This window comes from Antechinus flavipes, chromosome X, assembly GCF_016432865.1.
Source record: "Antechinus flavipes isolate AdamAnt ecotype Samford, QLD, Australia chromosome X, AdamAnt_v2, whole genome shotgun sequence".
In the NCBI taxonomy this organism is placed as follows: Eukaryota; Metazoa; Chordata; class Mammalia; order Dasyuromorphia; family Dasyuridae; genus Antechinus; species Antechinus flavipes.
Window position 1 is genome coordinate 3,894,181 of NC_067404.1, and position 13,210 is coordinate 3,907,390.

Genomic DNA, 13,210 nt, shown 5'->3' on the forward strand with positions numbered 1-13,210 from the left:
GAGTGACTGGGAGAAGGGAGTCTGGTCCTTTGGGAGAAAGGTCTTAGAGATGAGAAATCTGTTTGTTCTTTTGGCACGTAAAGTGCCAACAAACCTTGAGCTGAATCTTTCTTTTTTCTCTAGGACATGGAGAGCCAGTAAAGCACTAGTAGCTGTCAGACTAACCATTTACTGTGATGGCTTAGGCAAATGCGTCCCTCTGACATGCTTCAACAATCTCCCTGCTTCAGAGAATAGAGCATCTCACAGCTACCGGGCACCTCAGGCATCATCTTGTCTCCTGCCTACTTCTCCAGAATCTCCTCTCCAATACCCCATTGCAAGCAGGTCTCCAACTTCTGCTTGAAGGACTCCAGAGATGGGGAGCTCACTCCCTTCTGAGGCTACCCATTCCAGTCTTGCCTATCAAGAAGTTTGATCATATACACAAAGTCCTCCAGAAAGTCAGCCCCAAACCACAGATTAGATTCCCTCTAGCCTGACTGATACTTCTTAGAAGTGTGAGCCCGGGCCAAGCATTTTAGCTTTACTAGTCTTACTTTTCTCATCTGTCATGTGAGGGGTGGAATTGAGGGCTTCTGAGCAGGTGGATCTCACATTGTGAGCAGATAGGGTGAAATGACTTGTTAAGGTCACACAGCTAAGAAGTGAGGGAGAAATGAACCCTGTACTGTTCGGTACCCAGATAATGCTCTTTCCTCTATACTATGTTACCTTTCTTGAGTCCTTTAAGAATTATGTTTTTCCTAGGTTGAAATACTCTTTGCTCCTGCGAATAAAGCATTTTAAAATGAAGCCTTGAATCTTGATTCTTTGTTGTCAGGTAAAGAAAAAAGAGAATCAGCACTACTGCAAGTGATGCCCAAAAATGGTTGAGGAAAATGGAGCAGGGACAGGGAGAACAAAAGTCATTTCTCTCCTATTAGCACAAAAAATGATCTGATGTCCAAGAGGCTAAAGACCTTTGTCCATCCCAGTCTAGGGACATCCCTCATCTAATCCTGTTGTGACTTTAGTTCTTTAGCTACAGGATTCCCCTCCTCATTCCCTTCTCTTTTAAGTATCATGCTGGGATCTTCTCTCTCTAGCTAGTCAGTTCTGAACCTGAAAGTCAGCAGCTCTTGACCCAAGAGAAAACCACCATGTTTGGAAACTTCCTCGGGCTTGGGCGGACCAGCATCCCAGACTCCTGAGGCCAAAGTCTGGGGCCAGGTGTGGGAGACAGCAGCTGACCCCAGCTTGGGGTACTTGAGGGACATTCACTTTATGGAAACCAGGAGGGAAAGGAAAAGTGGGGAAGGGGAAGGTTGAGGGAGAGGTGTCCTGGACTCCACAAGAGGGAAGAGATCACAAGAGCTACAGTAGCAGCTGCAAACCTCATGACTAATAAGGCTGGCCCAAGATTATAAATATAACTAACTAGAACAAGAATGAATGATAGGACTATAACAATACAAAAGAGAAAAGCTTTTTGACAAGATAAAATATCCATTCCTGCCAAAAAAAACCACAAGAAACAAGAATAAATGGATCTTACTTTATTATTGGTAATATCCATCTAAATCAAGAACTAGCATTACATATAATGGGGATAAATTAAATTCCTTTCTCATAAGATTAGGAGTAAATCAAAGAAGCCCTCTGTTTGATATAGTGTTAGAAGTGTTATCTACAGCAAAAAGACAGGGAAATGAATGTAAGAGAATAAGCACTGTCAAGAAGCAAACAAAATTATTGCTTTTTCCCTATCATGGAATGATTTTCTTAAACAACAGTAGGAAATCAACTAAGAAATTAACTGAAACCACTAATAACTTTGGCAAAGTAACAGGATATAAAATAAATCCCCAAAATTCATCAGCATTACAATGAAATCCAGCAGAAAGAGATAGACAAAGACATTTCACTTAAATTGACTACAGAATGCATAACATACTGAGAAAATGATTATTTTGTTATACTCATAACCAATTTTATATATGGAACCCAAAGATTCTTTGCTTGCTCATTCAAAATCCAGCTTTTCAAGGACATTTTTGACCCAACGCCCAAATTCACCGCATTCAAATCATCTTACTTAGATGAAATTCTTACTGTAACCCCACAAGTACTCAAATTCAAGTGGCTGGAGAATAGATTCTCTTGTACAGACTGTTGGGGGCAAAATATCTAAGAACTCTATTATGATCAAAGTCACTTCCCCCAGCACTTTATTAGAAAAACCCTATCTCTCATTGTAAAACTTTTTTCTCATTAATTGTTAGCCAGAGTTGGTTTTCACCCTCACGGACATGCCATTTTCCAAAGGTCTTTAAAATATCCAAGGACCTCCATTCCCAGAATTGGTTATGCAAGAAACCACTGACCTCACTTTATTATTTGCTAGTAGAATTGGTAAATTGATTATTAATTACCCAGAAACTCTGTCTCTAAGATTTTTCATTTATAATGCTGTTCCTCTGTCCTCAGTTTTTTTTTTTTTTTTTTTAACTTTATCCAGGCTGTCTGATACTTTTAGATTTGGAATGGGAAGTATATGCATTTTATCTGCAATCTTCATTTAAAATTGTTTTTTTAGGTTATTTTAAAAATATTTTAAAAGAACACATGCTGACTGGACACACAGTGAACACATAATACAGACTTACCAATTGTATGCAAAACTTGAGCATCTGCCTCTTTCATTTCCCCTTCCTAGAGAGACAGAAAAAAACAGGCTATAGATGAAACCAACATTTATCATGTCTTTACTCATAACTTCATTCAAAACCTGAGTATGTACAATGTTGGAATCTTTACAAATTGTTAAATCATTAGAGTTGATAGAGACAATAATTATCTAATTTAGCCTGGTTCAGTATCACTGATCTGATCTTACAAGGAGATGTTTTGGGCCAGAACCTGAAACAAGGTACTAAGTAGAACTAATTGATACAATGCTTATGTTCACACCAGTACTCATTGGAGTTCACAAGTATGGGAGATTCACAAAGTAAACTTTGTAACTTTGTGAATTCACACCTCTGTTAGATGTGCCTCCAGAAGGAGGAGTCAACCTTTGGGAAATCATATATAAAGAGGCTCTTAGTTTCAGATTAGAGAGAGTTCAGCTGAATTAGATTAGAGAGGGGCACTCTGGTACAGACAGAGATTGAGAGCCAGAAGCCCTTTCTCAGAGGCAAGACAGATTCAACTTGGTGCTGATTCTGGAGGCTGAAGAAAGCAGAGGCAGAAGCAAAGGACAAAGCTACAAGAGCCAATCTCCAAGCAGAGAGATTGGCCTCTAAGCTAACCGGGCTATATTGGAGACAATAAAAGATCTGAATTTTTATCACCTGGCTGCATTTGGGGTAATTATTGATCTGAACTGATACTAAGGCTGCCTCCAGAAAATCTCCCCGAGAAACCTGCTCTCTCCCAAAGAGAACCATCTCCTATTATTATTTTAAAAGAAGAAAATCACCACAGTACAATATGCTGGGTAGTAAAAAGGATGCGAGATGCTATTTTTTCAAATAGTTTATAAAGCATTGGAGCTAATTGTTCTTTGAATGTTGGGTAGAATTCACATGTAAATCCATCTGGTCCCCGGGGATTTTTTTTTAGGGAGTTGATTAATAGCTTGTTCTATTTCTTTTTCTGAAATGGGACTATTTAAGCAATTTACTTTCTCCTCTGATATTTATTGGCATAAAGTTGGGCAAAGTAACCCCTTATTATTTCTTTAATTTCCTCTTCATCAGTGGAAAGTTCTCCTTTTTCATTTTTAAGACTGCCAATTTGATTTCCCTCTCTCCTTTTTCTAATCAGATTTACCAAAGGTTTATCAATTTTATTGTTTTTTTTTTTCATAAAACCAACACTTAGTTTTATTTATTAGTTCAATAGTTTGTTTTTTTTTTACTTTCTATATTATTAATTCCTCCTTTTAATTTTAGAATTTCAAGTTTAGTAATTGATTGGGGGTTTTTAATTTGGTCTTTTTCTAACTTTAAAGTTCCAGACCCAATTCATTGATCTTCTCTTTTTCTATTTTATTCAAGTAAGCCTCTAAGGATATAAAATTTCCCCTTATTACCGCTTTGGCTGCATCCCATAAATTTTGATATGATGTCTCATTGTTGTCATTATCTTGAGTGAAATTATTAATTGTGTCTATAATTTGCTGTTTCACCCAATCATTCTTTAAGATGAGATTGTTTAGTTTCCAATTACTTTTTACACCTATTTATACCTATTTTTACACCTAACTTTTTGTTGAATGTAGTTTTTATTGCATTGTGATATGAAAAGAAAGCATTTACTATTTCTGCCTTCCTGCATTTAATTTTGAGGTCTTTATGTCCTAATATATGGTCAGTTTTTGTGTAGGTTCCATGAACTGCTGAGAAGAAAGTATACTCCTTTCTGTCACCATTCAGTTTTCTCCAGAGATCTATCATACCTAATTTTTCTAATATTCTATTTACCTCTTTAATTTCTTTCTTATTTGTTTTGTGATTTGATTTATCTAAATCTGAGAGTGCAAGACTGAGATCTCCCACTATTATAGTTTTGCTATCTATTTCTTCTCGCAACTCTCTTAACTTCTCTTTAAGGAAGTTAGATGCTATACCACTTGGTGCATATATGTTTAATACTGATATTGCTTCATTGTCTATAGTACCCTTAAGCAAGATATAGTTTCCTTCCTTATCTCTTTTAATTAGATCAATCTTTGCTTTTGCTTGATCTGAGATCAGGATGGCTACCCCTGCTTTTTTGACTTCACCTGAAGCATAATAGATTCTGCTCCAGCCTTTTACCTTTAGTCTGTATGTATCTCCCTGTTTTAAATGTGTTTCCTGTAAACAACAGATTGTAGGGTTCTGACTTTTGATCCAGTCTGCTATCTACCTCCTCTTTATGGGAGAATTCATCCCATTCACATTTGCGGTTAAAATAACCAATTCTGTATTTCCTGCCATCCTAATATCCCCAGATTATACTTTTCTTTTTCTTGCCCTCCTTCCCTTCTTCCCTAGTATTAAACTTATTGGTCCCACTAACGTTGTGCAGCTCTCCCTCTTTAGTATCCCTCCCTCCTCCCTTGGAATCCCTTCCCCTTTCTTGTACCCTTCCCTTATTACTCTTTTTCCTTCTCCCTTTTCCTCTCCCACTTTTTAATGAAGTGAGAGAAGAACAAATATGTCAATTGTTTCCTCTTTGAGCCAATTCTGATGAGAGTAGGATTCCTCCCCCTCTCTAAGTTCCCTCATATATGATAGGTTTCCTTTGCTAATTGTCGCATGTAGTTTCCCTCTTTTTATCTCCCTTCTTCCCTTTTTCTGACACTATCCCCTTTCCATTTCTACTTCCCTTTTTTATGTTATATCGGTAAAATCAAATTATACCTATGGTTTTTGTGTATATTCACAATAGAAATACAATTCTCAAGAGTTCCTTTTACCTTTTTCTACTTCTCTTGATTCCTGTTGTTGAAGATCAAATTTTTTTGTTTAAGTCTGGCTTTTTCCTTAGAAACAGATGGAATTCCTCTATTTCATTAAATGTCCATCTTCTTCCGTGGAAAAAAAATACTCAGCTTAGCTGGGTAGTTTATTCTTGGCTGTATTCCAAGTTCTTTTGCCTTTCGGAATATCTGATTCCAGGCCCTTCGATCCTTTAATGTTGAGGCAGCCAGATCTTGCGTGACCCTTATTGTGGCATCTCGCTATTTAAACTGTTTTTTCCTGGCTGCTTGTAAAATTTTTTCTTTAGTCTGGAAATTCTGAAGTTTGGCCACAATATTCCTTGGAGTCTTTATTTTAGGGTTTTTTTCAGAAGGTGTTCAATGAATTCTTTCAACGCCTATTTTCCCTTCCGGTTCTATTACTTCTGGGCAATTCTCTTTGATGATTTCCTGTAAAATAGTATCCAGGCTCTTTTTTTCATCATAATTTTCTGGCAGTCTGATGATCCTTAGTTTATCTCTCCTAGATCTATTTTCCAGGTCTGTTGCTTTTCCAAGTAAATTTTTGACATTTTTTTCCAATCTTTCATTTTTTTGGTTTTGCTTGACTGATTTTTGATGTCTCAATGAATCAGTCATTTCTATTTGTTCAGTTCTGATTTTTAGTGAGTTATTTTCTTCATTAATTTTTTTTTTTTACTTCTTTTTGTATATGTCCAATTGAGTTATTTTGCTCTATGGAATTTTTTTCCATTTCACTAATTTTTTTTTTTTTTTTTAGTGAGTCATTTTCTTTTTCCAATTCGCAAACTCTGTTTTTTACCTTTTCCAATTAACATTCAAATTTTTCTTTTAGTGAGTTATGTGCCTTTCCCCATTTCTCTTCTAGCTATCTTTTAAGGTTTTTAATAGTCTCTTCTAGGAGAGCCTTTTGTATTGGAGACCAACAATCATCTGGAGACTGTCTGCTATTAGTCTCTTCAGGGTTGAAAAGCTGTTCTCTTTATGTGTAGAAATCGTTCTTTTGATTTTTTTACTCATTTTGTTAAAGCCTGTAAGGTCTGCCTTCAGAGCCAGGAGGTTACCAGCTTCCTCTGCAGAGCAGTGAAAGGTATATGGACGGGGAGCTGTCCTGCCAACTGGCTACAAAAAGCAGCGAGGTACTGGAGTGCTCTGGGAAAGAGTTCCCCACCTGAAAGTAACTCAGGCCTGCAGGGCTGGGCTGGGAAAGTGCCCTGCAAAGAACCCCTGCTGTGTGAGATAACGACTGCCCTGGGGCTAGACGCTGAGCAGTGAGAGTTTCACTTCCCAAGCCAAACCCTGCCCTGGGGCTAGGGGTATTAGCAGCTGAGCAGTGAATGGATTTGCAGGGACCGGAAGTGTCTGCCCGGGAAGCGCAGTCAGCTGGGGAGGTTCTATTGCCCCAGCCCGAGCCCCCCACTCTGCCAATCAGAGGCTGCCCAGGCTGTGCCCCGCTGCCCTGCAGATTAGTAACTGCCCCCCGCAAAAGCCCCGAACTGCCGGATGTGGCCACAGGGCTGCTGTAAAGTCTGCCTGAGTCACTTCCGGGTTTGAGGGGTTACAGCCAGATCTCGTTAGGTTCTCGCGTTTTTTAGAGGACCTTCTGTTTCAGACTTTAATTTCTCTGCCAGTTTGCTGCTTTGTAATCAAGGCAGAGCAGTTAGCCTATTGCAGATTAGTCTCTATAACTTCTCTAGCCACAGAGATCACTCCCGCCCGGTCTGCTCAGGATGCTAGCCTCTCCCTGCCTGTGCTAGTCTGTTCCTGGCCCCTCACGACAAACCTTTCCTGGTGAGCTTCCAGATGGATTTCGGCTGGTAAGATGTAGTGCTTCTAATCTTCATGAATTTAAGCAGTGAAGAGTTATTTTTGAGGCTGCATTAAATAGTTGGTTATGAGGGTAATGAGAGGAGCTTAGAGAGTCGTGTGTGCCTGCTCCGCCATCTTGGCTCCGCCCCCTATGATTTCCTAAGACATAAGTGCAAGTGAAACATTTTTCGTCAATTGTTCCACAGTGTAAGTAAGATGTATGCACTTCCTGAATTAAGGCAGTGGTGAAAATTCCAACAGAAGTAATAATCGCTATGAGTGCTGAGATTCCCACAATTAGAGAGGCTATAAAGCAGTTATGCCTTCTTCTTAGTAAGTTTGCAATATTGTTAAGAGCATAAAGGCCAGAATCATGAGACCAAGTATCATTTAAAACTGTTGGTATGAGAATATAGGTAGGTTGATGAATTACAATAATGATTTCTGCTTGCAAATCAGGCAAGATAGAATTGGTAATATAGCAATCTGTACAAGTCACATTAAAAACAACTTTTGAAGCCTCATAAATCACAATGGAGGAAAATTCATCAGAAATAAGGAGGGCATTAGGAGCTGAAACACGGGAACAGACATAGTAGGTAGAAGCAGGATAGTTTGGCCTTTGAAGTTTAAATGGTGCAGAGGTCATGGCTAGCTGGGAAGATGTGGTTGGGAAAATAATGTTTTGTTTAAGGAGATAAGTAGTTCAGGCATGACCCATCCATGGGCAATATTCCATCTACTGATAGGTTCTGATTTGGGGACCAAATTAATTGGTCTAAAGTGGTCCAGTTAAACATTTTAGATTTATTAAAACCTCAATAATTAAAGGATGGGCTAGAAATGGCAAAATCAGAAATGGTAAAATTAGTATATAATAGGGAGTCAGATATATTTTTTAAAGGAAAACCTCAAGATTTCCGATGAGGAAATCCTGTTTGGGGGTAGATGAGACTCTATTCACCATCTATTAAAATGAGATCCTTAAAATTTGTGATGGAAAGTGGCATTTTTAAAGAAGAAACATGATTATCAAAGATAATAAAAGAGGAAATGTGGTGTTTTTCTTCTTTAATATAAGATATTGGTTCTCTCTGGGAGAAAGCAGGTTTCTCAGGGAGGTTTTCTGGAGGCAGCCTTAGTTTCAGTTAAGAGTAAATAGTCACCCAAAATGCAGCCAGGTGATAAAAGTTCAGATTTTTTATTGCCTCCAATATAACCCGGTTAGCTTAGAGGCCTATCTCTCTGCTTGGTTCTAAGAGCTCTTGCAGCTTTGTCCTTTGCTTCTGCCTCTGCCTCCAGGCAGCACCAAGGTAAAAGTTGTAATGAATCTTTCTTGCTTTTGAGAAAGGGCTACTGGCTCTCCCAGAGTGCTCTGTGTCTGGCCCAGCGTGCTCCTCTCCAATGTAATTCAGCTGAACTGTCTTCTGCCACCAGCCAGCCAAGTGGAAAATGGAATGAATCTCTCCCCACTGGGCCTCTGCTTTCTTCTTATATATCAGAGAGTGGGATTATGGGTTTTCTCCCAGAATGCTCTCTGACCCTAAGAGCTTCAAGGGAGGTGTGAATTCACAAAGTTACAAAGTTTATTTGTGAATCTCCCATACTTGTGAACTCCAATGAGTAAAGGTGTAAACACAAGCATTGTATCAATTAGTTCTACTTAGTACCTTTTTTCAGGTTCTGGCCCAAAACATCAACTCTGAGTTAGCAATTTGTAAAGATTCCAACAAGGAAACAGATACTTTTGCTGTCATTACCCAAAGTGCTCTTGGGTAGGAATTAGGGAATTTTTTAGAAATGGGGGAATCAGTAATAAAATGTCTGCTATCAAAAGGAATGCATGAGGTTACACAGGATTCTTTTTTTTTTAAGCAGAGATAAATTGGGGGGCGGGGCATGAGAAAGGCCAGTGAAGTTATACATCGCAGAATTTTAATAGTAATAAATGAATCGGAAGAGCCACCAGTCAGTGGGGTATAATTAGTGAAGACAGATACAGGCAATGACCAAGAGGTCACAGGAAACATAGGAGGCTTTGGGACATAAGTCCAATATACATTAGCAGTAACAGGAGTTACCTGATGAGTCACAATAGCAATCATAGCAATAAAGAGCGAAAGAGGATTTAAAGGTTGCCCTTGTGAAATGACCACCATTTCAGCTGCTTCAGAGAGTCTCTTGATGTGTCCCCAAGTTGGTGGTACAACTTGTATGGTAGCTGTAGATAAGCTTCTGCATAGATGAGAGGGAGGAAATGAGTCTTTAAGTGAAAGGTTTCTGATTGTTGATTCTATTTCAGGCAGAGATACAGGATTAGTGGGAAGAGTGGGGTCGGGGGGAAGAGCCTTTTGCTCAGGGTGTCTGATAAGAGGATCTGGAATCCAGCTATCTTATGGAAAGACACAAGCATATCCCCTGCCTGAAGTTAGCAAAACATCTGGCCCTCTCCATGTACCAGAGAGTAAATCTTTCCATTGTACCATCGATTTGGGGACAGCACTGGAATCATTCCAGTGATTATAAGCTGGGGAAAATCCTGAGTTATTAACAGATAAATGATTTAAAACAAAAAGAGCATGAGAGATAATTTGGTGGGAAGAAGAATATTTGTAATCATTATCTTGTAACTTACTTATTTGAGCCTTAAGGATTTGATTAGTTCTTTCTACTGTGGCTTGTTCTTGAGGGTTATAGAGAATGCCAGTATTGTGTGATATATGGAATTTAGAGCAAAAATCAGAAAAAAAAAAAAAAAAAACAACTTTAGAAGTATATGCAGGTCCATTGTCTGTTTTGATACCTTTTGGCATTCCCATAATAGAAAAGCAAAAAAATAAATGTTGTGACACATCTGTAAAGGCTTCACCCGTCCTTGGGGAGGCAACAATATAGTGGGAGAATGTGTCCACAGTAACATGTAAATGAAAAAGCTTTCCAAAGGATGAGGCATGTGTAACGTCCATTTGCCAGAGATCATTGGCTCTTAGACCTCTGGGATTTACTCCAATGGGAGTGTGGGGAAAGACGTAGGACATGTGGAACATTTTTTAACAATGGCTCTGGCTGTTTCTCTAGTTAATCTGAATTATTTCCTTAATGTGGCTGCTGATTGATGGTGGAAAGCATGACTAGAGATAGCAGCCTCAGTGTTGGTTAAAATCAAAAGCTTAGTTAAACTGTCTTCAATAAGGTTGCCTTTGTGTATAGGACCAGGAAGGTGACTGTGTGCACAGATGTGTCCTGTGAAATAGGGTGTGGTCTTTTTCGTAATAGCTTTTTGTAAAGCTGTAAGTAGGGAGAAGATTGTGGTCATAGCTTCTGGAAGTGAAGCTGTTTCAATGTTTGGAAACAATTTAACTATATATAGAGAATCAATATACAATTTGAAAAGAGCATTAGCAAATTTGCTAAATGCTTCTATAAATGCACAAATCTCAGCTTTTTGAGAGGAATTATGTGGAGTAGCTAGGACAAACTGATCATTTTCTGTGACTATGGAGGCTGTACCTGAAGAACAGCCATCAGTAAAAATTGAGATAGCCAGAGGTGGTAGAGGTAAGTAAGAGAAATGTCTGGGGAAAACAAGATCTTATGTTTTTAAAAAATGGAGTAGTGGGTGTGAGGGTAAGTGAAAAATTAATTCTCCTGAGAAGCCTGAGAGAAAAATCTGGCAGTTAGTATTATAAAAGAACAATGAATCAACTTGCTGTGAAGTAAAAAGAACAATAATAGTATCTGGGTCTTTCCCCAAAAGTTCCCTGCTTCTGCATTTGCCTTTACCAATCAGAGTGGAAACTAGATCAGGGTATGAAGAGACAACTTTCTTGTGTGTGGAGGGTAAGTGAAGCCATTCTAGGGGCCTGTCTTGACATAGAATGGCCATGGGCATGTAGGTAGTAGGAAGCAGAATAAGAGAAAAAGGAAGCGTATAATCTATTCATTGTTGAAATTAATTAGCAATTGATTTTTCTATTAATGATACTGTTTAGCTTCTGATGTTAAGGTTCTTGGAGATGTGGGTTTTGAGTCACCCTTAAGCAGGTCAAAAAGAGGTTTTAGATCAGAGGTGGATAATTTTAAGTAAAGCCTGATCCAATTAGTATCTCCTAAGAATTTTTGGACATCATTAAGTGTTTTCAACTTCTCAGTCCTCAATGAAAATGATTGAAAGGAGACTATGTTTCTTTTGATAAAATTTTCCCTAGGAAGGAAAATGGTGAGTTTATCAGGATTTTATCAGGAGCTATGATGAGGCCATATTTATTTAAAGCTATAGTGACATCTTGCAGGATATTATTAAGCTGCATTCTATCCGGGTGTGCCATAAGCATATCATCCATGTAATGTATTGTAAATAAGTCTTTATACATAGTTCTAATATCCTTTAATGCAATGTCTACAAATTTTTGGCACAATGTAGGGCTATTTTTCATACACTGTGGTAAAACTTTCCATTGAAATCTTCTATAAGGTCTTTAAAAATTAGTTGCTGTAGACTAAAGGCAAAGAATTTCCTGTTTGTTTAGCTAAAGGGATAGTATAGAAGCAATCTTGTAAATCTATGACTTTAATTGATAATTTTTTTGGTATAGCAACTGGTGATGGCAAGCCTGGTTGCAAAGTTCCCATAGGCTCCATAATTTTATTAACTGCTCTCAAATCTTAGAGAAGTCTCCACTTTTTTTTCTTAAAAACCAAAATGGGTGTATTATAAGGACTAGAGGAGGGTTTAATATGTCCCAATTGTAGTTGTTCCTTAATTAATAATTCAGCTGCCTGTAACTTTCCTGAGGGGAGGGGCCATTGTTCTATCCATAGAGGCTCATGTGGTTTCCATGATATACGATCTGCAGTAAGTCTCTCAACAATGGCCCCTATTAAAAAGGATAAGTAGGGGAAGGTTCAAAATCTGAATGATTATCTGATTCTGAATTTATGGTAGAGAGTACTACTTTCATTTGAGATAAAATGTCCCTTCCCCATACCTCTCATCTGATTTTTGTGAACTGCTGTCAGCTCTTTTTTAGAGGGGATTTTTCTCCATGCCTCTAATGCCAGGGAGCTAATGTTATGGAGGACATCCTTAGGTAGTAGCATCTGCTCTGTTGCTGTCCCCCAAAAGGTCTTCCCCCAGATACATATCCTTAGTAATTCCTAATTTTTTGGACAATGGACTGGCTACATGGTTTTTGACCAATTCCCCATATTCTGCCTTCCAGCATAAATGTTGTCCTCCCTCCAAACATGCCTTAACTGTTTGCTGTCAATTATAGGGGGTCATCCATTTCCCTCCCAAGGTTTTGACTAATGTCAAGGTATATGGAGAGGATGCTCCATAGGAAGTACAGGCTTATTTAATTTCCTTGAGGAGCTTATAGGGGAGTGGTTCCCATTTGGGTGGGACATCCCACTCTCCTTCCTCAAAAATGACAGGAAAACAACCCCATTCAAAGTCATTGGAGTCCCTAGCTTATCTGACTGCCCCTTTAAAACTTACATTTTCTAAAGGAGGAGGAGTAATTTGTCTCTTCTTTTTGGGAGTTTTTGAAGGGGCCCTTTTTAACGGAATTTTCTTTGGAGTCAGGGGAGTCCCAATCGTTATAATGAGCTGCCTCCTCCTCTAAGCCAGCTTCATCCTCAGGGCTTAAATGATCAGGAGGGGGTTCCTCTTCAGGTCCTCTGAGGGACAATTTGGAGCCCAGTACAGGAGGAGAGCTCAGGATTGTGCTGGCTTTTTTCCTAGATTTGAATAATAATGGAGTCTCCTCAGTAGCTATAGATACTGTGGGCAATTTGTTAGAAAATTTAACAACTTGTGATCAGGATCAATACTATCCTTGATAATGCCCCAAAGAGTGAAAATATCAATAAGGACCTTCTCAGGGCCATTTTCTTTATAGAATGTCTGCAGCTCTTTTCCTACTT

At 38.7% G+C, this 13,210-nt stretch overlaps 1 protein-coding gene across 1 annotated transcript in view; it reads left to right on the plus strand.

Annotated features, from left to right (window-relative positions):
- Nucleotides 1-795, plus strand: part of LOC127542982 (eppin-like) — a 39,556-nt gene extending 38,761 nt beyond the window's left edge. The window contains exon 4 of the mRNA XM_051968958.1: nt 124-795. Coding sequence (XP_051824918.1) covers nt 124-149 — 26 coding nt within the window. The 3' untranslated portion in view covers nt 150-795. The remainder of the gene's footprint in view (nt 1-123) is intronic.
- Nucleotides 796-13,210: the final 12,415 nt, after the last annotated feature.